Genomic DNA, 26,761 nt, shown 5'->3' with positions numbered 1-26,761 from the left:
ACAAAACAGAACTGATGAGATATCCAAACAGAGTCGGGGGCGTCTGATTTCAGCTCCACAAGTTTAACGTTTCATTGAGCGATTTTAATGGCGATGACTCAACAAGGCTGAAGTTCACTTCTTTGCCTCCGATCTCCTTCCAGACCAGTTCTCAATTTCTCTTTCTGTTTCTGTGTGAATATATGAGATTCTTCAGACTGGCTGTATTTGGATTTTGACTACACAAAAAATACCGAGGGGATTTCCACAAAACTTAGTGGAGGGATGTGACATGGGTCAACAAAGATCCCCTCACATTTTGGCACAGATCTGAACAATGGGGCCGATCCAGGGATTCTTTTTCTTTATTATTCTGACATCTTTTGTTGTTGTGGATTTTTGCTAGGGAATAATGCAATTATCTAGGGGAACTTATATCTTTGATTGTGTGATGAAATTTGGTGCAGATCCCCCCCAAAAACAATGAACAATGAACATGAAACAATGTTCTTCTTATCATTGTATTTTTTTTTTTACATTTTCAGATTTCCCAGGGAAATTCTTTGTTTTGTTTAAAAAACAAAACAAAGGGGGGCAACTGGGGACTGATGTCTATGAGTGTGCAATTTAGCGTGGATCCAAATAAAAATCCAGATCTAGTGGATTTAAATGTAGTTTCATACGGGGACTGTTGGGCCTTGGTGGAGGTTTGCACTTCACTGTGACATTTAAATTACCTTAAATATCTGTAGATATATAATCCATTAGATTCCTCGGTTCAAGCAGTTCTCTAACATTCTCATATTTTCCTTTTGATTTTTCCACTATTTTAGATGAAAAGCCTTGTTTAGTAGAATATAAAAAAAGACTCGCAGAATTTGAGTGTATGCTAATTATCACAGCGTCACAACATATAATGCCCCAGATTTTGAATGGAGGCAAACATAATTAAGGAAAAATCGAGTTAATTATTGAGAGCTCAAGTTTCATAGCTGAGTTCTGGGTCAGAATATAAACAAAGCTGCTTCATTCACGTGCATGAACACGAAACGGCGCACGCAACATATACACAGCACACACATAACACACACAGTTTCTCCTTTTACCGCAATTATATAGCAATACATAGAACGTAGGGTAGCCAGAGGCGCTACACACCCTGTTGAGGAGAGAGTGGAGGGAGGGAGGAAGGAAGGGAAGCCTTCAGGGTCAAACCCTGGAGGAGGCGCCTGGCAGGATCTGAGCCCACACTGATTAAAACATTATCTTCTTACCCTCTCATGTCTTCTTCTACCTGCAGCTTCTCATCCCACTGTCTATTATTATGAAACAAATCACAAATCATCCATTAATCTCCTAATTTCATCTAAGTATTTATGGACCATGTGCAAACACGAACAGAATCCCCAACCGGTCACCTGGTTGTAAGTTCAAAGATGGATGGATTTTTAAAAAACCTGCCGCGCTCAAATACTGATTTGGACTTTGATAACAATGGCAGGCTTGAGGTTTAAGATTGAAAACTTGTCGAAGCCACTTCATGTAAAGTCACCAATCAAATTAGAAAAGCTTCCTGAGAACGCCAGGTTACGGAACAAATTCTTTCTCCAGGGTGACGATTTGTTTCTTGTTTCAGATATTCTGTTAACATCAGTCACCTGAAGGTTTTGATGTTGTGCTTGTATGACATGCATGTTATATGAAATGGAAATTAAAGCAAACACTATGTTTGTATTCTGCGTCTGATCTGTATATCATTAGCCAAGATCGAGAGGAAACATTTTGTTCTCTCCAAGAAGTATTGAACATTTTTCGCAGCTACTGTTGTTGGGAAACTGCATCGACTTCAATTAATTGTGGACGTCCCAGTTAACCGCACCGTCAGGAAAATACATTTGGGCTCATTAGGAACAGACTTTGGTCACAACGAGGACTACTGGTTCGGACAACGTCGGTGTTTAAGGTCCAAAATAGGTCTCACACACACACACACACACACACACACACACACACACACACACACACACACACACACACACACACACACACACACACACACACACACACACACACACACACACACACACACACACACACACACACACACACACACACACACACACACACACACACACACACACACACACGTAAACTAGTGCAGTGAATCTGCCGGACCCAAATCCCAGATGGACAGTGAGGTCAGAAACAGTGTGAACAAGGAGACAAAACAGGGCGATTTAGAGAACAGATGGACAAAGATAGATCCAAAAATCCTACAAGGCCAGGACTGTCGTACAAAACATATACGTAGTGAAAAAAGATTTATGTCTAAAAGATAAGTAAGTGTAAAATCAGCACCGGCAGGAGACAGAATAATAAAGTGAACGCTGAGTCACTTCACTGAGGCTCAAAGCGACGGGGGAACAGGAAGACAAAAGTGCCGGTATCCTGGGAGTAGCCCGCTGAGGGGAACAGAACTCTGGCACCTGCTACTGTACCAGAGGAGTCACGGGGGGAAAAGGAGACGTTAAGAGGGTGAGAGAGAGAGAGAGAGAGAGAGAGAGAGAGAGAGAGAGAGAGAGAGAGAGAGAGATGGAGGGCAGGAAAAGGGTATAAAGATAAGTGAATATAAAAGGAGAATGATGTAGAAGTGTGGAAGGACGGTGGAGGGAGCGGGGAAACAAGAGTAATACAACAGGGAAATATGCTGTAAAAGAAGGACATGAGGACAGAGGGACACTTCTACCTACTTTCAAAAGCTCGTCAGTCTGACTCAGCAGAGCGTGAAGTCACTTCAGCTCTGCTGACTTGGCCTGGACGGGCCCCAGAGACGCTGCTGCAACTTCACCCACGTCCACTCTTCTTACCGGGGCAATGCACCACACGGACAACCGACAGTGTCACTCGTTCCACCGAGGAAGTTTATCGCCGACACTTAAAGCTACAGTGTGTAATATGAAGAAGAACTCATTAACACAAATTGAATATATTGTCCATAACTATGTGTTCATGTATGTAAAAGAAAAAAGTAACGTAGAAAATTGTACGTTATATTTTTCGTTCTATAGATATGTTTTTTCTTTTTATTGAAAGCTATTTATTACAAATTCTATGTTTGGACTGTTAAAAATGTAACTCTCAATTACATTTCTTTGTCGCAAAAAGAAATTGTTGCCTTTTTAAATATAGTCTCAATGGCCTTATATATTATATATCTAAATAATTTATTTCTTTTAATCTGTCAAGGATTCTAAGATATCGTTATCAAACCTTTATGACAAAGAAATGTAATTGAAGCTTGATATATAAGTTTAATCATAACCTTCATTATAAATAACAAAAAAGAAAACACAAATACAACCAAGTATATAGAAAATTGATTTTAAGAAAATAAACAATTACGTGCTTTTGTTTATTCTGTAGAATAAAAAATTAATATCCGTGAACATAATCGCTAATACCAATACGTCTGTGATATATTGGCCAACCGATATATATACAGTATACATACAGTATATATATATATATATATATATATATATATACACACACACGAAAATGAAAGTACAGCTGTATATATAAGATATATAAGAAATGAATAGATATTTAACATATGAACGGATGTAAAGTAATGACTATATGACATGGGACTAATTTGTGTCAAATGGCTTCGTAATCTTTACGTCACCCTTCACCCTCCGTCACCTTTCAGCTCTGAAACGCCACAGAAATGTTTTCCAGCAGCAGTCAAGGTCCTGAACCGTTAACGGGAGAGTGAGACGCACGACACGCCGCAAGATTAGTAGCAACATGGTGACAGTGTGTGTGTGTGTGTGTGTGTGTCAGTGACAGAAGCAAAGTGAGCGAAAGTGCACGACAGAGGGAGAAAGAAACACAGGAATGTCGGGTCGGAGGAGCAGCGAATGAATCAGCTCGTTTCCCCCTGCTGCCTTGAGGGAGAGACAGTCTGACAGGCCAGCAAATAGGGATGACTCATCCTGACTCACACACACACACAGGTGCACGCACGAACACACACACACACAGTGATGGATTATCCCACCATAAAACATGCTTTTGTTGCTTTCAGTTGCCCTGAAAGGAAACTTCTCATGCTCTCTCAGATTCTTCGGCCCTTTTTGCAAATACTCTCATTTACACAACTCATCCTTTTCATGCACTCTCTCCACACACACACACACACACACACACACACACACACACACACACACACACACACACACACACACACACACACACACACACACACACACACACACACACACACACACACACACACACAGCTGCGTTGACAAACAGCCCTGCAGCCACCGAACTGTGACTCATCCTCCTTGTAGTCTTTTTTTTTTTTTCTGAGTAAGCACGCACACAACCGTAACGCACATACATACACATCAGGTTCACATTCCGACCCGTCTGCCTTTTGAGAAGACGACACTCCGGTGGTGACGGGTTTCCGGAGCTTATGGAGTTGATATCTGAACAACCTTCAGAAAAGCAGAAAGCTCCTTTGATCTGCCCGGTTATAGTAGACACACACGAACACACACGTCACCATTCATTGCAGGTGAGCCAGAATGAAATAAAACCAACTCTGTTCAGGCGGTGAGACGCCGGACAGCAGAAATAAAAATCTATGTCATACGTCATACGAAAAAAATCTTTATGGATTCAATTTTTTTTAGTTTTTTGGCCAATTTCATACCTGTAGTGTGATTCATTTAATCCAGACCAGAGAAAAAAATTGCTACATTTTATGATTTTGGAGTGGATCCAGTGAAAACAGGCGGATCCAAGATGTCTTTCTTTCTTTAACGCGGGGAGTTTGGGCGTTAGCCTAGGCGGAGGTATGCTCTCCATCTATTTATGTAAAAGTACTGTGTAACTTCAACAACAAGTTTCGTTAATCAAGCAATATGACATCAACTATTATTTGATGATAATTTACTCATAGCAAGTAGGAAATTGTACTACAAGTCGTGGAGGGCAAAAATTCACTAGAGAATATGAGACAAGGCGGCTTGTTTTAAGTACGATATATATGGTGATGTGCCAGTTTTTAAGATGTGTAGTTCTATTGATAATCCCAATGTTTTCACTTTGTTGTGATGAAAACAATAAATGAAATAGGACTGCAACTAAAGTATTTTTTTCATTTTCGGTTAATCCGTTGATTATTTTCTTGATTAATCTTCTTTTTTTTTGGTCCATGAAACACACCAAAGACATTTAGTTTACTGTCACAGAGGAGCAAAGAAACAGAGAAGAGCAACATTTGACAACTTGTAAGACTGAAGAATATAACAGGGAAAGGAGGAGAACAAGAGGCGATTGTTTCCCTCTTTTTTTGTTATCAGGGTTCTCAGGAACAAGATGGAGATGTTCTCCCCAAGGTCCAACCTCCGCACAAGGTACAACTAGGACTGTGTGTCCGCCTGTAACGGGATCTGCTCGGGTGCCACCGGAGGTTAAGTGATGTGAGGGCTGAATGAGTAACCGGAGTTCGAGTGACTGTGTTGCCGAGTGCTCCCCAGTGCCCCTCTGCATTATCAGCTTCTTGCCTGAGAACAACCGCTTTGAGACAGGGACAAAAAGTTGAGTCCCCCAGTGGAGAAAGGGCATATTTTTGGGGTCAGTGGTTAAGGTTAGGATTGGGTTTAGGGTTAGGCTAAGTGATGGTTACGGTGTGTGCTGTGTGTGTGTGTGTGTGTGTCTGTGTGTTACCTGTTCTGGCTCCATCGTCCAGCACCAGACTGTTCATACACTTGATCTCCCAGTCTTGGACTTCGGTGTTCCACAGGGCAGGGACCAAAACAGTGTACTTGGCTCTGTGGATCGAAGAGAGTGAGAGAGAGAGATGATGAGAAAAGAGGGGATATTGAGGATTGTTAGACTTTACCTGACAGTGATGATGATCAAGAAAGCAAATGTGTGTAAATAGTGGCATATTCCTCAATTGTAAAGATGGAGGACGGAGCGCCCAGGGAGAGAGTCGGGCCATGAAGCATAATGACAATGCTCCATCACTACAACTACACACTGGCTCCAACATTATTTTCCCCGATGCTTCACATCGACGCGACTCGGGCCGTCCGTTTTCGAAGGCTAACTAACAACTAAAGTAGAGACGTTATAGAAACCAGCCATGTCAGTGTGAAGTAAACAAATGACGTGTCAACCCCCTGCAGCTGAATGAGGGTGTCAACGTGTCAATGAGGATAAATGAATGAATGAAAGGAAGCACGGAGGAGGAGAGGGGGGAGCACAGGGAAGGTTGGACAGCCCAGAGAGGTTTATGGGAATCGGCTATTGCGAAGGAGGCGGAGTAAACAAAAAGAGAAAGAGAGACGGGGCTGGTGGAGGGCACCACGAAAAAAAAAAAAACGTAGCGTATGTGAAGTGAGTAGGAGGAGGTATAGAAGGAGAGAGACGGGAGATATGGAGACAAAAGGAGGCGCAAAGACAAAGAGGTAAATGAGTCACAAGAGGAGAGAAGGTGGTGAGTTGTGTGCCATAGTTTACCATAAAACAACTGTTAGCCCTCCTCCTATGATTATAAACAGGATTCAATGTGATTTATTTTTTGCTAATTGAATTTGGTTGCAAGATAAATCAAGTGCCCGAATTCAATGGCATAATCGCAACACAAATATATATATGTGCAGAATATATATAGAAGTATTTTAATTTGGTACATATTACGAGCTGGTGCAGTATTATGAGGGATTAAGTTCTTTTCAGTTTTGTTAAATTTTTAAATTTTTATCCAGACAAATTTGAGCGAATAAGCACAAATGTTCAAGCAACCAAACTACTCCGATGTGAACGCACCATTAGAGTTTTGCGTTGCTGCTACATTGGAGAGCTGTGTGCAGCGCTCTTTGCCTCACCGTCACTTAAAAACTCTCTACTCTACTCTCATCACATGATAGGATAAGTGGAGCAGACACTTAAACTTTATATCTGCAGCATCAGACTATTGATGACTAGTGGCATTTTTTTTTTTACCAACGTGGGCGCTACTGTTGATATGCAAAAATTGCAAATGTCTTGTCTAAAAATGTTAGGTTATATGTAAGTTATATAACCCGATATGTGCCCGAACACCCGAGTAACATCGACCTTAGCACTGATATCAGATCAGTGCCAGTATCGACCAATAGCTTGAGCCACACAAACACACACACACACACACACAGTGAAGCTCCTGTGTGAATGGTGATCTATGGTGGTTTCGGGAGTCATTGTTGCGACCTGTGACCGTGGTGACAGCTGACTGACAGCCCAGAGCAGACAGACACTCACATGTTAGATGGATGAGCCTCTCAACCAATCATTAATCAGAATGGCCTGTACGGCTGCATGACAACTCTCATTTATACCACTGAATTTAAAAATAAAAATCCTTAAAAGAAAATGAAGAGAGGGGGAAGATCCTGTCTCGCTCTCCTCTCCGTCATTTCTCTTGCTGCTTCTCTCCCTCCATTCATCTTCCTTTCCCCTCTTTCACTCCACTTCCCTCTCTTCCTCCATCACTATCTTCCCAGTGTAAGGGGATCCTGCCCTGGGAGACGGTCGGACCACTTAGTGAGCGACTTCTGAACCGGGCTTTTCATGGCGATGCCAAGCGGGCAACAAGGACTTTCTCAATGTGATGCGATGGCCGACTGCCCGGCTGAACAAACTCAAGACTGTCGCCGCTGCTGCTCCTCGACGCATGAATATGCAAACAGCAGACGAGGGGAACACATGGATCCTTACGTCCTAGATTCAAAACAGTGCACGTTCAAGGTCAGTTATAAAGTTGTTTAGCTTGTTCCCCGCAACAACACCAAAGATTTGTCCTTCATAATTCACTTTGCGAGTTGCTGTTGCGCACCTCGGTCACGATAAAGTGCTTTATCACCGCCTGTGACGCGGCTGTTTATGGAAACTACTTTCATTCATGAAGAATCTCGTCCACTGATCTCAGTCCAAGAAAAACAAAACTTTTTCTCGGACAAACATTCCGAGCTTTTCTACACATTAGATTTAAGTAGCTAAAGCAGAGTTTATCTATTAAGACAAATATGATAAACTGGATTTTAATAATCACTGTGCACCACTCCGTCACACACACACTGTGTGTATACACAAACCCAGTGACCCTGCTGGGTTGCCATAACTACAACTTCATGTCAACAAAACATGTCGGCCAGCGTGTGACGTTTATATTGAACGTCGTGAAAGGGAAGACAGAGGGGGGGGGGACTGAAAGCAGCATGGGCTGCCACTGAGGGAACTCATTTAGCATAAAGGATGTTTAATCCAAACATGTAAAAAAACAAAACAAAAAATCCACCACAGACAAAACAATGACACTTTTCCCGGAATGCTCGGTGTCACAACATGTCCAGTCCTGATGAGACGATTGATATTCATGAGCCGCCTGGAGTTTTATTTAGGGACGAGTCTGAGCTCTGAGAACTGTGCAGCACATTCTGCAGTAGGACACAATCAGGAGGCTGATCTGGGACAATATTCATACATGGGAGCCTCAGATAACGCTCTGTATCTCATGTTATTTTGTGTAGAGATGTTCCGATACCCTCTTTCCCTTCCCATAACTGAAAAAAACTTACGATACTGGTGTCGGAATCGGAACATCTGTAATTTTGTGCGAAACAAAATGTGAATTACAGCTTGAAGATGAAACAGAAGCAACATTTACGTCTACATTCATAATTCAATCCCATGAACAGCTTCACTTTACTTACACATCAACAGGGACTCTCAGCAGCAGGGGCAACACTGCCCCCTCATCGTTCAGGTCCATCAGTCGAGGCTCCAGGAGGTCGATGATGGTCAGAGCGATACGAAACACAGCCGACAGGCCTGAGGAGAGACAGCAGATAACATGAATTAATACTGTAAAGACATAACATACGGATTAGATGAAAAACAATTAATGCTACATAAGAGTAAAAAGTTAATGTGAGCAAATGATAAATCTGCAATAATGTTAGCGCGCGTGTGTGTGTGTGTAAGTGTGAGTGAGTGTGAGTGTGTGTGTGTGTGTGTAAATACCGTGCAGAATGATGAGATCCCAGACAGCGAGGACAGAATCCCAGCAGGGCAGGGAAGTGAAGAGCGTGAGGAACCAGGGCATCACAAAGTGGACTGACAAGACTCCCACCGACTCCTGCGGGGAGGGGAAGGAAAACAGCGAGAGGGGATGAGTTTGACATGTTTAAACAAAAGTATTCGATACGTGTTCCTCTGCCAGTTTCTGTCAGTCTCCTTCACTGACCTCCTAAAGTAAATGGCAGGAGCACAAATCCCCAAGATGAGGCCCAAACGGACAGTCTGTGACGCAGCTAGTGCCTTTTGAGCCGTGTAAAAAGATTAAAGAGCTTAAATGGACAATTTTTGGGCCTTAAACTTGTCATTGTGATGTTCGACTTGATTGCACAGTGGAATGAGTCTTAGCTTTCACCGTGTCATTCTCTCGGCTGTCGAGATCGCAGAAAAATTTGCGGCAAAAGGGAAGTGCTTCAACCATTGCCTAAGCGAAACAAGGAAAGGAATATTGCTATCTCGGTATCTACAGGACAACAACAACGGAACCTTGCAAGAGAAAAGTAATACAGTTGGCGGAGGAGGAAGAAAAGCAGGCGAAGAACGTTCTTTACTGCTTTGGGCAGTAGCCAGGCTGCAGACGTCGAGTTAGCCATGATGCTAACGCTGCCACTAGTTGACGCTATGAGCCATTAAAAATAAGATTTTCTTTATTCAGACCTTTGTAGATTTTCTCCGGGACATAAACTTACTGATGTCAACATTTAGCTATTTTTTTAACGTCTTAAGCTGAACATATATTTCAATCTTTAATAGCTCATAAAAAGAGACAGTACATGACAGAATTATGAGGTCCAATAAAAATGTTAGGTTACTTTGTGTATTATATCACTTTTGATTTTTACTAGTTCTATAATCGTATAAAAAAAGCTGTTGCACGTGTGCAGGGATGCTCAGTGCAGTTGTTAAATATCAGTCGGTACCGAGGGAGAAGATTACACAGCTGTAGGCCTGTCGCCCCAATAGGGCAACCAATGATCCTGCATCCGTGACGAGCCGGGAGCCGAAACACAGTCAGCGACAGAAGAGGCCCAGTCGATGACAGATACATTACAGAGGCCTCTCCGCCACAGATGGACCACTCATCACTCGGCCATATGGCCTCATTTACAAGATCTTTCTTGACATGAAGTTTTTTCCAGTTAATAATCAGAGGCACCCAGCTTTTCATATTCTGCACGTTCAGGTTTCATTCTACATACGGACGCGGCAGAGTGGAAACCTGAGCTGAGACCAAGATCCAGAGACACTCACCAAGTGCTGCGAGAGTGTGGGCTTCCTGTGTTTCAGGAACTGGTCAAACACCTTCACCTGATGTTGGACCCTGAACAGAAACGACAGAGGAATGAGACGAATTACACGTTGTTTTTACAATTGTCTGATGTTTATACACTAAGACCAACACGGCATTGACATTGTATCATATCTGTATTCCTTTAATAGTTCTTTCCTACAAAAAAAAAGTTGTGTAGCTTCACGTCGGAGGCCGAGAAGACGATAAGAACCGTTCATTGGTTCACTGCTTGCGCATGCGTATTGTCACGTCTCCTGGAATTCAAAAGATGGCAGGCAACGACGTAACATTGCACATATTTTCTTTGATTTAACACTTTTAAAGCATTTTAATGCTGCGTTTAGAAGTGTTCATTGTCATTGTACACGAAATTTAACATAAAACTAATCTTTTGGAAACGAACAATATATTGGTTTTAAAAGCCAATAATCACTACATCTTTCTCTCTTCTTTCACTTTTCTGCCACATTTTAATATCTGCCACTGTCAGAGGACAAAGGGAAAACTCCAGAGCAGAAGGTGCCGATATCGGCCTATTGCGTTGGTTGCCAACTGCCATTTAAAACAACCAAGAAGAGTGTATAAACCAATCACGTTGCGATCTGTTATCGTGTTGTGGCCCTGGAACACAGCCTCAACCACAGCTCGCTGTTTCTCTGGACTAGTCTGAATAAATATTGCATCAGTGATTTTCCTCTTCCTGTTTTGAGCCAACAACTAATATTTCTTTGAATCATGGAACCCAGTCCACGTTCTCCGTCTCTGCTACTGTAACTGTGCCCCATTATCAGATGTGGGGCATTTCATGACACAGCCCCTTAAAGAGAAAGGTGATTCCCGGTTTTCCATAATTTTGCACAAATGTTGTGGTTTAAAACGTACGTTCTTAGTGTCTTAGTTTTTCATGTACTGTAAACCTCCCTTTCTTACTTGGTGAGGCTGAGGTCAAAGAGTTCAGTCAGATACTTGGGTTTATCCAACAAGGCGGCCAGAGCCCAGAACGCCTCCTCCTCTCCCAACTGCATCAGCAGCACAGCAGCTATATAGGACATCCCTAAGAAACACACACACAAACATACACACACACTTGACTTCACTCAGTGTGGACAACCAACCCCTACACCCCCCTACACCCCTAACCTCAAGCAGGACCTCAGAGAAGACGTACGGCCTCATTAGGAGCAGGCTCTGTTCCCCCTGAGGAGCACTGGTCCTGATAAGGTCAGTGTTTACATCACAACAGGTTCAAAAATATAACAGAACTGCAGAGACTGTAAACTAGCAGCTATAAAGCAGCTGGAATAGCTAAGTGGGTTACACCACTGACTTTGGAACAGAAGAAGTTCTATTCCAGTGGCTACCAGTCCCTTAGGCCCTTAATGCAACCTGCCTACCTCTGATATGTTACCAATTATTGAAGCAAAATGAATGTAATGTAAACTATGAATCTGCCTTCATATAAGCTTCTGTATCTTCACCCTGAATTTGATATAGTTTGTCTGAAAGCAGGACATGGTGATATACTGTCGACTGTAAAACATGAATGTAATATTAGTGGAGATGAGGGGGAAGTTTTAATGGGATAAGCAATTTTAAAGGAATTTTCAACAAGATTTTTTTTTTATTGATTTTTCAAAATCTTGATTTCATTATCAAATACTTTCAATAATCTCCAGTATTCTAGATTTCAAAAAGACATGAAACTGTGCATGAAGCGGAGAGGTTCCTGTAATAAAATTATAATGATCCTCTGCTTCCATCAAGTGGTCACATTGTGTACTGCAGCTGTCTGCAGCAAATCACAAACCATGTCATGGTAGATAGATACATAGATATAGATAAATAGAGTCCGTTACCTTGGCTGTATCCGACCTGTGGGTTGTACTTTGCGTATGCGATGAGGACCCTGAAGAGCTTGGCCTGACCCTCGATGGCCTCTGGTCTGTCGCCCATCAGGGAGCGGTGGGTTGGGAAGGAGCGCTCTGTGACAACAAGTTAAAATTAATATGAAGTACTTAATCAAAAAATTGAGCTACATAAACATCAGTACAGAACAAACACTAAGCTATAAGTCATATCGCCCACTGTTTGAACTCACGCAGGTCCAAGGCGATCTGTCGAAACACGGTGATGTCATCGGCGGAGTAGCAGGGCTCGGGGCAGCCGGACGGCGGCTGATGGTTCAGGTCCAGGTCGTTCTGCGTGTCGCTGAGCGTCGCGATGGCCGACAGGATGCTGTACTCGCTCACACCCAGGTCCACCAGGGGCCCTCGCACCTCCAACAGGCACTTCTGCAGGTGAGAGCACAACACTAACCTGGTTAGGAATAGGGTTTTTTGTTGTTGTTGTTTTTTTGTTTTTTGGGGGGAGGGGGGGGTTAGTTCTAGGAGAAATTCAGAGTAGTTTTCAAAGAACTCAGTCGCCATGACGCAGCCAAACTGAAGACGGTTAAAACAATTAACAGATTCACAGATGGTTCACTTCACAGGAGTTTTAATGTTTAAGTTGTAAATCATACTGTGCTGGACATGCCTTTAATCCTAGAACTGAAAAAAACTTTCAACATAGCAAAAACACATTTCCCAAGATATCACTGCCAATAAGCAGGCTGAAGAATAAAATATGAAGCTCCCAGAAAATGATTCCCCATCATATGCTACAATAGGATAAGTGACATCATGAAGAAGTCACAGTGAAGTGAGGAAATGACGTCATGCATATTTGAGAAAAATTCATCTGACGAGGTCTCTCTCTACATCCTACAGGATAATAGAGCATATGGTAGGAATGACATCATCATGAGGACAGAAAACCCCAACCAATGAGATTAGAGACACAATCTGCTGTACAGCTTATTTGGGTTAATCAATCGTTCGTCATCACATTTATACATGTCAGGATGATGTCATTATGAAAAGGCATTATTACAATATATAAAAAAGTTAGCATTGCCTGATGTGGGTATAAATAAATAATATATATAAATTATATAATATAAATTTAAACAGAAGAATATTTAAAAAACTGAGTATTTGACATCTCATCCTGTCTTTAACCTGGTAGTTGAAGTCACTGCTTTCTCTCAGGCCGTCGGTGCTGAGGAGACACTTCCACACTGGACCTCGCAGGCTCGGAGGAATCCCCATTCTGATGAACCGCTCGATCTGCAGAAACACAAACCAAGGGGAGTGATCAGATCAGGCTGCGTCGTTTATAAAAACACCGGGTGAAACATAACGGATGATGATTGTAGTTTATTGAAGTGTCACCTGGCTCTTGCAGATGAAGCTGGCTCCATTCCAGTAGCTGAGCAGCTCACACAGCTCCGTCACCCTCAGAGAGCTCAGCTGGGGGTAACTGACGGAGACAACGACACAACGTGGTGAGCGCCGACTGATTCATCGCTTTTCTTTTCATTTATTGGAATCAGGCAAAGCATCTGATTCCAGGAAGAGTGGTGATCATCATCATCATCATCATCAGCGACTACAGTCAGTCTGAGTAACCGTATGTCAGCTGATGTGAATCTAACAAGTAAGGATTTTGCTATTGTTTGCTTCCAGTGCGGTGTAGGGAATTTAACTAGCAACTATTCTAATTGACAAAAATGCCAAATATCTTGGGCTGCAATGAACGATTATCATCATTATCGATTAACCTGTCCATTATTTTCTCCTGAAAAATGTCATGATGTTTCCCAAAACCCCCAAGATGATGTTTTGTCCACACACCAAAGATATTCAGTTTATTGTCACAGAGGAGCAAAGAAACCAGAACATATTCATATTAAAGAAGCTGAAATCAGAGAATTTTGACTTTTTTTTTTCATAAAAACTACTCGAACCGAATAATAATTTATCAAAATAGCCGGCGATTAATTTAGTAATTGATTACTAATCGATTAACTGTTGGTTTCAAGTCCCTCTAATGTCAGAACGTGATGCTTTTATTGGTTGTAATTAATTGTCAATTTAATTTATTCAGGCTTTTGGAGTGTTGGTTGAACAAAATGAGACATATTTTATTTATTTTTCTATCTAGCCAAATCAATATCTTAGTGAATGATGAGCGGATTAATCGTTGATGAAATTAACTTGTTAGTTGTTGTAAAATGAACTCACTACAGTGAGATAAATGCTGTTTTGTTGGTTCGTCTCAAACCATAGAATAACATGCAAATTCTTATCTAATTTAATCTAGTAATATTTATGGGGCCAAACCCTTTAAACTTAATCCATTCACTGCCAAGTAGTTTTTATGAGAGAAAAATGTCTAAATTCTCTGATTTCATCTTCTTCAATGTGAATATGTTCTGGTTTCTCTGCTCCTCTGTGACAGTGAACTGAAGATCTTTGGTGTGAGGACAAAACAAAACATCATCTCTCATTTTTCCCCATTTTATGACATTTTATGGACCAAACAACTAATCGATTAATCGATAAAATAATCGACAGATGAAATCGATAGTGAAGATACTCGTTAGTTGCAGCCCTAATTGTTACGGTAGTAGAAAGAAGCTCAAAGACGCTAAAATACACTTGAATAGCACTAACATTAGCGCGAACACAACTTTACTGACGTTTGCTCTGATTAAATAAAGTTAACAATCGAATAAAGAGGACAACATCAAACAGGATGTGAACAAGTGAACGGTGACTTTAAGACTTCATAACGTGTCCTGGGTCATTAGGGTCATATGAGCCCTAGCTAGTAGCTAGCTGGACTAGCTCGTGTGGCTAGCCCCACTAGTTAGCAGCGTGTTGATTGGCTGGCCCGCACCTGTAGTCGTGACAGCGGTGATGAAGCTTCTGCTCCTTCCTCTTGGTCACAGCGAAGCCGAACTCGTCAAAGTGCAAATTGTCGCTGCGTCTCCTGAACGTGGAGCTTCTCCTGCCGGCGCTGCTGCCGCTTCGCTTCCTCATGTTTACGAACGAGAGAGACAGAAGTTCGAAGACGATGTCGCCAGTTTTTAAAAATCCCTGAGTCGCCGCCGATGTTGTCAAACGCTTTATTTCCTCCCCCGCCGGAGGTTGAACAGGGCCCGCCCCCCGCCATCCTTCGCTCTGATTGGGTTAGGCGTAAGGCCATGAAGCGCGATGATTGGTTAGAGTTAGAAACAGTGTATCGAGATAAACCAATCAGAGGCGGGCGGAGAGGCGACAGACACTGACGCTTTGGTCAACGGTCATTTCGGAACCGCCCCTTTCTTACGTCATCGTCAACTGGAAATGAGCGGGATGAATTAGAGACGTTGAACAAAGAGCAGCAGTGGACAACAGATGAGGACCTTAAATAATTAATATTAAAGGATATAAACACAATCAAATATGAGATATATAGGAAATAGACAACTCTACAGCACTGGAACAGTCACAACAACAAAACTAGTTTTTTTAACCATTTCAAGTATGAAGAATATCAGGCATTATATTATATGATAGGTAAACTCTTAATACTAACAACCTTGTTTTAAGCAATTATTTTTATTTCTATTTTATTATATTTTTTCTCTCTCTCTTTTTTCCGTTTTGAAGAGGGGTATATGTATGTTCTTTTTTGAATGTTTTCTTTACTGTATCTTGTTGTTTTGTTATGTTTATGTTTGAATATAAAAAATGTAATAAAAATTTGATCACAAAAAACCCTTGTTTTATGCACATAGTATAGTGTTTATCTCTCTCTTTCTCTCTCTCTCTCTCTCTCTCTCTCTCTCTCTATATATATATATATATATATATATGTATATAAATTAATATATAAGATCTGTGTTTATATTACACACATATTTTATCAAAAAATAATTTTACTTAAATTTTAGTGGCATGCGCACTCAAACACACATTATGAATGATGATGAGCAGACATTTTCAATCATTAATTTGAGTCAATACAATGAAAACGCACATGGAACTTGAGTGCTCTTTATTATGGTGATAAAAAGTATAAAGTCTACCTATAAAAAGCATTTGGTTGGACACAATCTTTATAAAGATTAACAGTGATGGAGGCAGCATCCATTGCCAGCAAAGGATCACACACAAAAAAAGAAAACAGTAGATTATAAGCATCATTTTTTGAATCATTTTCGTGAATGCAGGTGTTTTTATTAATGATGACCACTGTGGATTATCTTCATTCAGCAGCGACTTGGTCGTTCCTGCGCGTCTCCACTTTGTATATCGTCTGGTAGCCGTCGTCCCAGGCGTACAGCTGTTTGTCCCCGGGGTGGTAGTGGATGCTGCTGTGGCTGGTGTAGCGCTTTGGGAAGAACATCACTGGACTCTCGTCGCTGCATGGCACAGAAAAGATCAAATGTTTAGTTAATTAGGAATAAAGGTTAAGTTGAGAAAGACTGGTTATGATTAATGGTAAATGTTTTTGCTTGGTCTGTGTGAATATGAAGCTTGTATCCCTGTGTCTGTTTTTCTGAGTATATGGATATTTTAACAACAAGAGTTTTCGGCTATGAATAAGCTTTGCAATTTATGTTTGTGTATAAGTAGACTGCCAATAATAATGGATGACATGTCTCCACTTCTGACAAAAGTGAAGCCAAAATATCTTGGATATGGAAACACTGCTTTTAAAGCATCAAATAACTAATTACAACAAAACAGATAAGTTGAGACTACCTAAAACAACAGAAACCCTCTTTGTGAAAAATGTATCTAATGTTTACTTTGACTTTTTAGTTTGGTCCATGTTCGATTTACTAAAATAGAGGAGGTGGAGTTTATGACCTATACCGAAGCCAGCCACCAGGGGGCAAACCAGATCATTTGGCTTCACGCATGGGGAGCTGTCATGTCGTCCATCTGTATATACAGTTTATGGTCTGAACCAACCTGTGGATGGTGTCGTGGATGTCGTAGAGACACTGTATGGTGGAGCGTCCTCCGTAGCGTGTGTTGTAGACCACATAGAGGGTCCCACATATTAGAAAGGCTCCTTCAGCATCGCGACTTTTACATTGCGTATCCCAGGTATATTCCACTGCCAAACTCCCTTTAAGGTATGAAAAAAAGTGCTTATTATAGATCAGATTACTTATATATGATATGTATGTTTATGTGTAAAGGTGGTAATCTCTACCTTTATCCAGTTTGGTAATGACCAGGTTTCCTCCGTACTCAGGGTCGGCGTGGATGACCCAGAGGCCGAGTTCATCCACAGCCAGGTCCAGGTAAGTGTCGGGGTTCAGACTGTAGACCGGGATCCGACCGGCTCCTGGAAGGAGAGTGCTGTCCACCAGTGTACCGTTCAACAGGTCTACCTTCATGTGATGGAAACCAGTGGGAAAAAAAGGCCAATCAATAAATGCTCATCATTTTGCGTCAGATATCTTTGTTGCAACAGAATTGCAAGGGTCCAAATTAAAACAATGGCAATTCACTTGTCAAACCCATGGCGACACTAAAGGAAAACTCAGAATAACAAAAACTTCATGGTAACATAAAGTACTACAGCTAGGCTATATGGGTGTGGTTATAGCTGTACAAGATCTACTGCAATTTAAAGTTTTGGTAAAGTTGCTGGAGTAGTTCCATTTGCTCTGAAACTCTTGAGAAAAGTCAGCTCAGTTTACTGGAACCAAATTGTTTCTTTTGGCTTCGTGGGGCTGACTGACCTCAACTGACACATAGCAGCAAAGGAAATGGGACAAAAAACAACAACTCCCCAATGACTAAGATCCTTGAAGCGATCTGAAGTCTTCAAGTCTTCAAAGCTGCACAGCAAGTCTGCTGTGTCTCACATCTGAACATTGACATTGGCGGCCATTAACTGCTCTCAGTCGATGTTGCAAAGTCATGCGAACCCTCAGAGAAACTGTGGCATACCCATTTTCTTTATTCTACAAGCAGTGGAAATCAACAGCGACTGTATTTTTTGGGCCTTGGCTCCCTGTTCGGTGACCCACCTTCAGTATCTGGTTGGGTGTTTCTGCCTTGTGGTAGTAGAGGAATCCATTGTAGACCACATGACCTGTCCCCTGCCACTGGAAGGGCAGCCGCACCACCTTCGCGGAGGAGGTGCTGGTCCGCTCCGTGAAGCTTTGCAGGGAAACGTACTCCAGCAGAGTGTTGTTACGAACTCCACTGAGCAGGTAGACCTGAAAGATTGTGACCAGCTGAGCAAGAACTGTGTCGTTCCACTTGTAGTTCAATTTGTAGTGGGTGGATTTAATATTAAACAGAATCACAACATCCCCCAATCATTTACATCTCAATATGCTGTGACTATTAAAGCAATACATATTGGCCATCAGGGGGCAGCAGAGCACAGCGCAAAGGGAATGAGCACCCCGTGTGGGTCCCAGGCTAAATCCAGGGTGAAGAAAAGTACAATTCCCTTTTTGTTTGATCTGCAGCGGCCGACTGTAAACCTTTATTTGAAGAGAACGGACCTTAGCCGATTGTTCTGACGGGTCCTTGAACCAGGAACCCTGGGTGTCTCCTGCCTTCGTCACGATCTTCAGAGACTTGATCTGACTCAGGGCCGTGCTGCAGTCTGGAGGTGATGGAGAGAAAAGTGTGTCAGTGGGTTTTTATTGACATCTGTCCTTTCACTTTTAATACTTTTCTTTCATTCCTCTCCTCTGACACTAAAGCCCTCGTCCGGAAGAGCGGATGTACAGTGTGTTATAATCATTATCAGCTTCGCCCACACTGTACTTCCTACCATGCTCCACTTTGATCTTGGCTTTCTTCTTCAGCAGGTCCAGCTCTGCAGCCTTTATCTGTTGCTCCAGCAGAGTCTCCTCCATCTCGATGTCCGACTGGGCCGGGATCTTGTTTTCCAGATACTCCAACTCCCTCTCCACCCGCTCCACGCGCACCGACACGCCGTCCACCTGGCTCTTCACCTCCGACCTACGGAGCAAAAACGCCACTAATTCAGTTTTCTCATTCCTGTTACATCATCCTAGTTCAAGGAGTTCTCTCATTCTTGTTACATCATCCTAGTTCAAGGAGTTCTTTACACACAGGCCTACGGTACCTCAGAACGCTGAGAGAAGACATGAAACCCCTGATGTCAGAGGAGAGGTCATAGGTCTTCTGGGTGAAGCTCACGGTGTTTTGCTCACATAGATTCAGACGCTCCTGATTTCATTGACACAGGAAGTAAAACACAGATTTTAAACTGGAATATGAACAGTCGTAAAAAGGAAATACCAGGTTCTCCTTCTTTCTTAATATTGGAAATAGTTGTAATAGTCAGGACTTTGTGACGTGGGTATTTGACGTCATATATGGAAGTGCATAGAGCTGCCTATACTGTACCTCCATCTGAGCCAACCTCCGCTCCAGGTACTGGATTATGAAGGTATCCTGGGGGGAACCCTGGCTCTGGACCGAACCCACCGTCAGACACAATGAGAGGAGAAGGACGGGAAACACTCGGCCCGACATGACTCGACTCGTCTGTCAATAACTCTATACCGCAGCAACCACTTCACTGTTGTGATGTCCTGCCAGTGATAAGGAGACTCTGTCCACTTCTTGTCTGTAGTTTTCCAAAGACAAAAGAAGATCAATCCATGTGGCTTCCGTCACTGTTTACAACAGTCTTGCGGTGTTGAGAGGGATCCCTTTAATATTCCTTTTATTCCTCCTGCTGCGTTCAGCGTGTTTTGTTTTACTCCTGCCTGAGTTGTACAACTCCAGAACTTTCTGCCTTGTTCCTTATAATCACTGGTTGCTCCAGTGGGTTTGGGATCCAAGTGAGCCTCCCCCACCCACGATCCCTCCCAGCCCCTCTCCCTCTCTCTGTTGATTACAGTCTCTCTGTCTGTCCTCCCTCTCCCACCCTTTCCCCAGAGGAGAGAGAGAGAGAGAGACGGAGAGAGACGGAGAGACGGTGAGCGCCAGAAACCAACCAAGACAGTTCATACCCTATTGGTAAATCCCTTTCATATCATAATACTCTCCAGATGGCCCACTGACACGTCAGCAGAAGCTGTTCAATAAAAAAAAAGAAAGTGTTATCTGGGCTATAAACTGTAAAGTAAAGTGATCAGCTCGGCCTCATCCACTGGCGAGATGTCACAAAGCATTAATAACACAGTACAGCACGGCAATTTCTGTGCTCCTAATTCTAGACTATGATACAAATAAATATATATGTTTTGTGATATTATCACAACCTTCCCAAAGTAATAGTTACCGGCTTCTAATCCGACTGAAGACCGGTTAGAAAATGCAAGGTATGGTTTTAATATAAAGTCTGAGTGAGCAGGATTAACATCCCTGGTGAGCCGGAGAATATTCTGACGGATTTTCTGTCCAAATAGTTGCCGCTGCCATCATGGGATTATCTGTGGTTCGCTGTGGGGTTTTAAAAAGAAGAAAATCTCCATCTGGTGCTTTTCAAGAACCACCTGGGTCTGTTTCCTGTCCTGGGCCTCTTGGTTTTTTTGTGTTATGACAGACAACATCTGGTCGTCAGCTTTCGACACTGAACTGAATCTGGCGCGACGGCAACAAGAGAACGGTCATAAGAGGATGAGACACCAACATGCTCACATGTCGCACACGTGGTAACATACTTAGATCACGTCTTTTGTTGTCTTCAGCGCCAGTATTTGATCCTTCATTTGGCCTCTGCAGCCACGTCAGGTTGTTGCCACGAGGCGGCGCCAAATCACAGCGAGAAGACCACCACTTATGACATTAAAGTCTAATAGTATTAGACCCAACACAGCCTTTACTGCTGGTCTGTCATTACAGCCCACTGCTAAATCCTCTGTTGGCTGCAGTGGTGATAATTATAAGGCAGCGAACCAAGAAGGAACCGGGAGCCTGGTTTCATGAGCTGCTGCTGCTGCTGCTGCTGCTGCTGTGGTTTCAAACCTTTCTGGCTCGTATCCCTTCAAAATAAAACAACGTCAAAGGTTTACCGCTGTTAATGTCTGTGAGTCATGTGCAGCTTGACCGGGGTGATTATCTCTTCTCAAACAGACGGATTTGAACCATCTTTAATGGTCTAAAGGTGTAAAACTTTACATCGTAAGAGAAATCAAGTGATTAGTGTGTTGAAGTAAAGACTTGTATGTGACGTATACTTCATTTCAGTGAACTTAGAGCTACAGTGTGTAATATTTAGAAGAACTTTTTCACAGAAATTTAATATGTTGTCCATAACTATGTGTTCAACATAGTTCCGTGAGGTGGACCGACCTCCGCGTGAGTCTCACTGTTTCTACGTCGTGTTGAAAACAGTTGTTGCACAAAACGCTCCAGAATACATCACATGCGCCTTAAATTTTCAGACGCTGCCAGAAACCGTAAATGGAATCAGCGGTGCGCCACCTTAACGTGTCCCCTGTCCGTCGCTCAGTTGGTTGCGGTTTGGAACTTTACCACCAGATGCCGCCAGGAAATTACAAAAATTACACACTGGGGCTTTAAAAATATTTGTGTGTACCTGTATTCTCTCCAATGACCAGCAGAGGGCGACTCCACTGGTTTCTCCTCAAGTCTACGAGGAAATGACCCTATTTCTCAATGGATTTATAGCGTCAGAAAACATCTTCCTGAAGAGTTTATGGTTCAATCATTAGTTTCATACAGCATGATGCTCATTTCGTACATTATACAAAATATAAAAGCACCGTATACATTGGGGCACAGATACCGTGTGATTGAGGGCCTGCTCCTTCAAATCAATTACTTCTGGTTCCGAGAAACAAAAAGATGGACGCCGGCCGAAATGCTGAACTCGAGGGTATGAAAGCGGCAGCTCACAAACCAATGGGTGAGTTGATACTTGGTATCGTCCTGAAGTCAGGAGAACTGTAACAAACTAATCAAACCAATGATGCAGAGTCACACATTATGGTTCACACTCCACTCATCATCTTTCTTACAAAATGTGATGGACAAAGAAAAAGAGAGAGAGAGAGAGAGAGAGAGAGAGAGAGAGAGAGAGAGAGAGAGAGAGAGAATGATCGTTCCACTGAAAGATGCTGAATGGCTCCGAGGCCTCGTTCATTACAAAACCTGACGTCATCCGGTTCATAAGTTCAGAGCGAGAGGCCGTATAACTGTGTGTAGTTATCTTTCCCTTTTACGGTTGCTTTCACAATAAAATACCTTAGTGCTTTTTCACTGTTATTGCCCCTCTGGAGAGCGTCTGTTTCAGGGAGAAGGTGGAAGTTAACATTAGGATTTTACCTTGTTTTAGGTGGTTGTATTACACACACACACACACACACACACACACACACACGTGGGCAAGTACACAACCTAACAACGCACACCGATGTAACCTCATAAAACATTCATTACAATTTGTGGAGACCTATAAAATATCCATAGTGTCTCAGCGAGACACTCAGCTGGGGCTCACATTCAGGACTGACAGAGGTAATCCCCAAGCTCTGTGTGTGTGTGTGTGTGTGTGTGTGTGTGTGTGTGTGTGTGTGTGTGTGTGTGTGTGTGTTTGTGAGTGTGCGTGTGATTTGCTTTTCGACATATATGTGTTTTGTGTATCGATGTGTGCACATATTGATTTTTTCATTCTCTGTGATATGCATGTTTTTATCTATGTGCACTGTTGCGAGTGTGTCTATCTGTAATGACGATGCTTTAAACGCGTTTAAATTTATTGCGTGTCTGTATGTGTCTGTCTGAATATGCGCTCAGATACATGAACCTCTGTGTGTGTGTGTGTGTGTGTGTGTGTATGTTGAGTGAGTGATACCAGCTTCCTACCACCCTCTGTCTCTTGACCTTTCTTGCCAGTCTGTGTTTGGCAGATGATGAAGTGCAGAAAGGCTCCGCCTGAAGCCTGAAGGGTTCTTGGATAATTTCTTTATTCAAGTATTTTCAACTGTGTAAAAAATACATACATAGTAAAAGAGAGGAATTTTCGGCTGACAATGCTGGGAATAACGCATGTGTTTCGGCAAAAGTTTCCACGAGTACTATTGTCCTCAACCCTGTTGTCCCACAGCCTATCAGGTGCTTTCAGTCAAGTGCTCGTTCAACAGCGGCAGCCATCTTGGTTGTTTACAAAAGTCAGGCAGAAGTGTCCGAAGCCTGTGTTCTGCCCAACGACCAGCAGAGGGCGGCTCCAGTGGTTTTTCACGGCGGGCTGCCACTTGCTCCGTACTCACAGCCTCTCGTCCTAGTGTGTGTATGACCTCGTCTTTCCCACACGCACAGCGACATGTTAAATATCTGCTGTGGGTCAAAGTGCCGCTTGTTCCCGACGCTGTCTCACAATTTCCCTCTGACCTTCTCCCTCTGTTCTCCTCCCGCACTCTTTCACTCCATCCGTCTCTCGCTCCCTCTGGGTTGTCCGACTTCCCACGGTTTCACTCTTGAAAATGTCATTGCCACGACCGCTCCCTGGTGCACGAGTCAAGGAGAATGCCACGTCAGTCCTGGTGTAGACATGAAACTATATTTAATTCATCGTTACTTCACGGCGCCACTTCTGTTGTCCGGACCCTCACCCTTTTCTAGTCCCCTTATTTCAAAGCAAAATTAGACTCATCTGCATTTTTTGTTTACTGTAGTGAGGATGTTTTACATAAAAGTCGTAATTAGATTAAAAAAGAAAAAGACAAACCTCGTGAAAAACTAGAGCAAACATAATGAGGCTGCTACTGGGTTTATCCGACAAAGAGAAAACCTTTCTGAGCAATTTTATGCTGTTACTGTATATATTCTGTGTATAGAGCTGTTTATTACCTTTTCTGCAACACAATACTGTCCACTATTCTACTTCAATACCAGTGTTTACACAAGCACACATATATCATATATGACGATCCTCCTGACCTTTCTTTAGACGGTATTTCGACTTCATTCAATTTGCTCTGGGTTTTTTTTCCACATCTGATTGTTCGGACCAAGGTTCATGTTCTTTGATACATTGTTTAAATTTGATGCATAGTTTTCGTTCCACGTTGCAATTCAAAGAGCGCCCTGAAGAACTTTGTATGCGCGCCCATCAGATGTTGACGTGTGGTCAATTGAGCAGGTGTTAGTTTGAATGGAGAAAAATTTATGAATTGGTCCATTTTCATTATTTTTATTGCCACTGTAATATGATTATGGTTTTACTACCAGCATCACTTACTTCAGGAACTTGACACGACTTTGAAGGCACCACACAAATGTCCTCGTCTTTCAGACATTATATCATTGGAGGTGAACACTGCAGTTAAATATTTCGTCTCTCCCCCCCCCCCCATGTGATACCACGCGTAACGTTGTCTCAACTTCATGCCATTGGTCTGAAATTCTGAAATATTAAGAAATGTGTCAGAGGGACATTTAACTATTATTTCATTTCAGTTCCGATATATTATCGATACTATATTTGCCAAACTAAAATTAAAAAAAATCTTGTTTAGAAGCAGGTGTAATTACGTATTTTAGCGATTTAGCTCCATTCACTTCAATTCATCGAGGACGACCTCGTGACTGCCCTCTAGGGGAGTTGCCGTAAATAGTACAACATCATTCAAATGAAGTGGACCGGCTCCATGTACTGCAGACGGGTTCAATCGATAATATCTTGTTGATGTCTCTCCATCTTTTTACAAGGCCAAAATAGGGTCAAAAAGGTTTTGAGCCTATAAGGTGATGTTCACGAGCATTTCCAAAGTTTGTTGTTCCTCTCAGTCACGTCTGAATCAGTGAGTATTCTCCTTTTCATATTATCCCTGCCCGAGTGATGTTACTACACCTCAACACTCTTTTCTTTCTCTCGTTAGTTCCATCCATTTCCCCCGAATGGGAGATGGTTCGAAGCAACACCTCCAGCCGCGCGCTACCACAGAAGAGACTCGGGCTCTAAAAGCACAGGAGACATCAGATATGCATTAGGATCGGACAGGATTATGTCATAGGTGCTATTAATATTCGAGAAACCTTCTGCACAGCGCGGAGCCTTAGACATAGTGTCCGATTTTTAAGGGAAATATCAGATAGTAAATGTATTTTTTTTTAAAAAGTGGTAGTTTGATATGATGAGTTTTTTCTGATCTGTAGTGAAGAACGAAGTCCGTCGTGATGAAGGACATTAGTTGCTATAGAGATAAGAGTGAGGTGCATATGGTGACAGGTGGAGGAACATAATGCAACATATACACACACAAACACGCACACGCACACACACTGACCTTTAAAGCAGCAAAACACATTGTGAGAGACGAAACACCTCTTTCTGCAGAGCGAGGAGAAAGGTTGCCCCAGAGACCTGACATCTCATCGGGAATGCAGAGGCTTTTTTCTCCCACCCTCAGCTTGCAGAACACCGAGCACCGTGCATCCATTACGCTGATAATGTTCTGTAATCCTACAGTTCCAATAGTTTCGGACGTCATTGCTCACAGAAATTGTAAAAATTGTACTCGCCAACTGAACGGATGAGGAAATTAGGAAAACGTCATCGTCATGACCTTTCTCACTTCACTATTAACCTAGATTACTCGAATCACTGAACAACAGATTTTGGCTGATATCAGGTTGCGGCTCAGGAGGTAGAGCAGAAGGTCGGAGGTTCGATCCCCGGCCCCTCCAGTCTGCATGTCGAGGTGTCCTCGGGCAACACAATGAAACCGCCCCAGATGGCTGTGTGAAAGGAACGTATGTCAGAGAAGCGCTGTACAAAAGTGTGTGTCAATGTGTGACCCTTCTTGTAAAAACGCTGTGTGATCGTCAGGTTTCCCAGAGCCTCCGAATCATCGAGATCCGTGATGTACAGTACATGTCAGAGATTTCAGAAAAGATAAATAAATAAATCTTCAATTGCAATGTGGAGTCATGATTACAATAATCGAATATGCAAATGTGAGGCAAAGAAACCGGAAACTTCCAGTGCAGCAGAGGCAGCGCATCCTGAGAGGAGGGCAGGTGTGTCGGCAGACAGTTAGCATTAGCATTAGCAGTTAGCATCCACAGGAGGACGGTAGGTGTGTCGGAAGACAATTAGCGTTAGCATCAGCATCCACGAGAGGACGGCAGGTGTCAGCAGACAGTTAGCGTTAGCATTAGCATCCATGAGAGGGCGTCAGGTGTCGTCAGGCAGTTAGCATACGCATTAGCGGTTAGCATCCCCGAGAGGACGCCAGGTGTGTCGGCAGACAGTTATTGTTAGCATTAGCAGTTAGCATCCACGAGAGGACGCCAGGTGTGTCGGCAGACAGTTAGCGTTAGCATCCAAAGTTAGAGTGGATGGTTTCAGCCCCATTTCAGAGGGTGAACAATGCTAAACAAAATATTAGGAATAGATGATTATTTCCATATACTTTAAAATGTGACCGGAGATTTTTTTTTAACCTTCTGAGGCACAAACACATAGAGGAAGGTCTGAGTCAAATTAGCTGTGTCCCTG

At 42.6% G+C, this 26,761-nt stretch overlaps 2 protein-coding genes across 7 annotated transcripts in view; both read right to left on the bottom strand.

The window, feature by feature from the left end:
• Positions 1 to 15,452, bottom strand: part of si:ch211-266k8.4 (TBC1 domain family member 10B) — a 53,322-nt gene extending 37,870 nt beyond the window's left edge. For all 6 annotated transcript variants that reach the window (XR_004794998.2, XR_004794996.2, XR_004794999.2 and 3 more), the window contains exons 1-10: positions 15,191 to 15,452; positions 13,681 to 13,768; positions 13,468 to 13,575; positions 12,510 to 12,702; positions 12,268 to 12,393; positions 11,342 to 11,465; positions 10,372 to 10,441; positions 9,067 to 9,181; positions 8,757 to 8,874; positions 5,725 to 5,828 (exon numbers count right to left, since the gene is read on the bottom strand). Coding sequence is in view for 1 of the 6 variants with exons in the window: in XM_035643708.2 (XP_035499601.2) it covers positions 5,725 to 5,828; positions 8,757 to 8,874; positions 9,067 to 9,181; positions 10,372 to 10,441; positions 11,342 to 11,465; positions 12,268 to 12,393; positions 12,510 to 12,702; positions 13,468 to 13,575; positions 13,681 to 13,768; positions 15,191 to 15,333 (1,189 nt within the window). In the remaining 5 variants the exon portion in view is untranslated. The remainder of the gene's footprint in view (positions 1 to 5,724; positions 5,829 to 8,756; positions 8,875 to 9,066; positions 9,182 to 10,371; positions 10,442 to 11,341; positions 11,466 to 12,267; positions 12,394 to 12,509; positions 12,703 to 13,467; positions 13,576 to 13,680; positions 13,769 to 15,190) is intronic.
• Positions 15,453 to 16,318: 866 nt separating this feature from the next.
• Positions 16,319 to 20,152, bottom strand: olfml1 (olfactomedin-like 1). The gene is made up of 8 exons (XM_035643719.2): positions 19,693 to 20,152; positions 19,409 to 19,512; positions 19,091 to 19,281; positions 18,816 to 18,919; positions 18,330 to 18,521; positions 17,504 to 17,684; positions 17,257 to 17,416; positions 16,319 to 16,700 (listed from the first exon to the last, which is right to left on the bottom strand). The coding sequence occupies exons 1-8, from the start codon at positions 19,819 to 19,821 to the stop codon at positions 16,544 to 16,546; spliced, it is 1,218 nt and encodes a 405-aa protein (XP_035499612.2). The 5' UTR covers positions 19,822 to 20,152; the 3' UTR covers positions 16,319 to 16,543.
• Between the last annotated feature and the right edge of the window lie 6,609 nt (positions 20,153 to 26,761).

The sequence above is a fragment of the Scophthalmus maximus genome, chromosome 7 (genome assembly GCF_022379125.1).
Source record: "Scophthalmus maximus strain ysfricsl-2021 chromosome 7, ASM2237912v1, whole genome shotgun sequence".
Taxonomy (NCBI): Eukaryota; Metazoa; Chordata; class Actinopteri; order Pleuronectiformes; family Scophthalmidae; genus Scophthalmus; species Scophthalmus maximus.
Note: the sequence above shows the minus strand (reverse complement) of the source record. Positions and strands in the feature narration are given on the sequence as shown.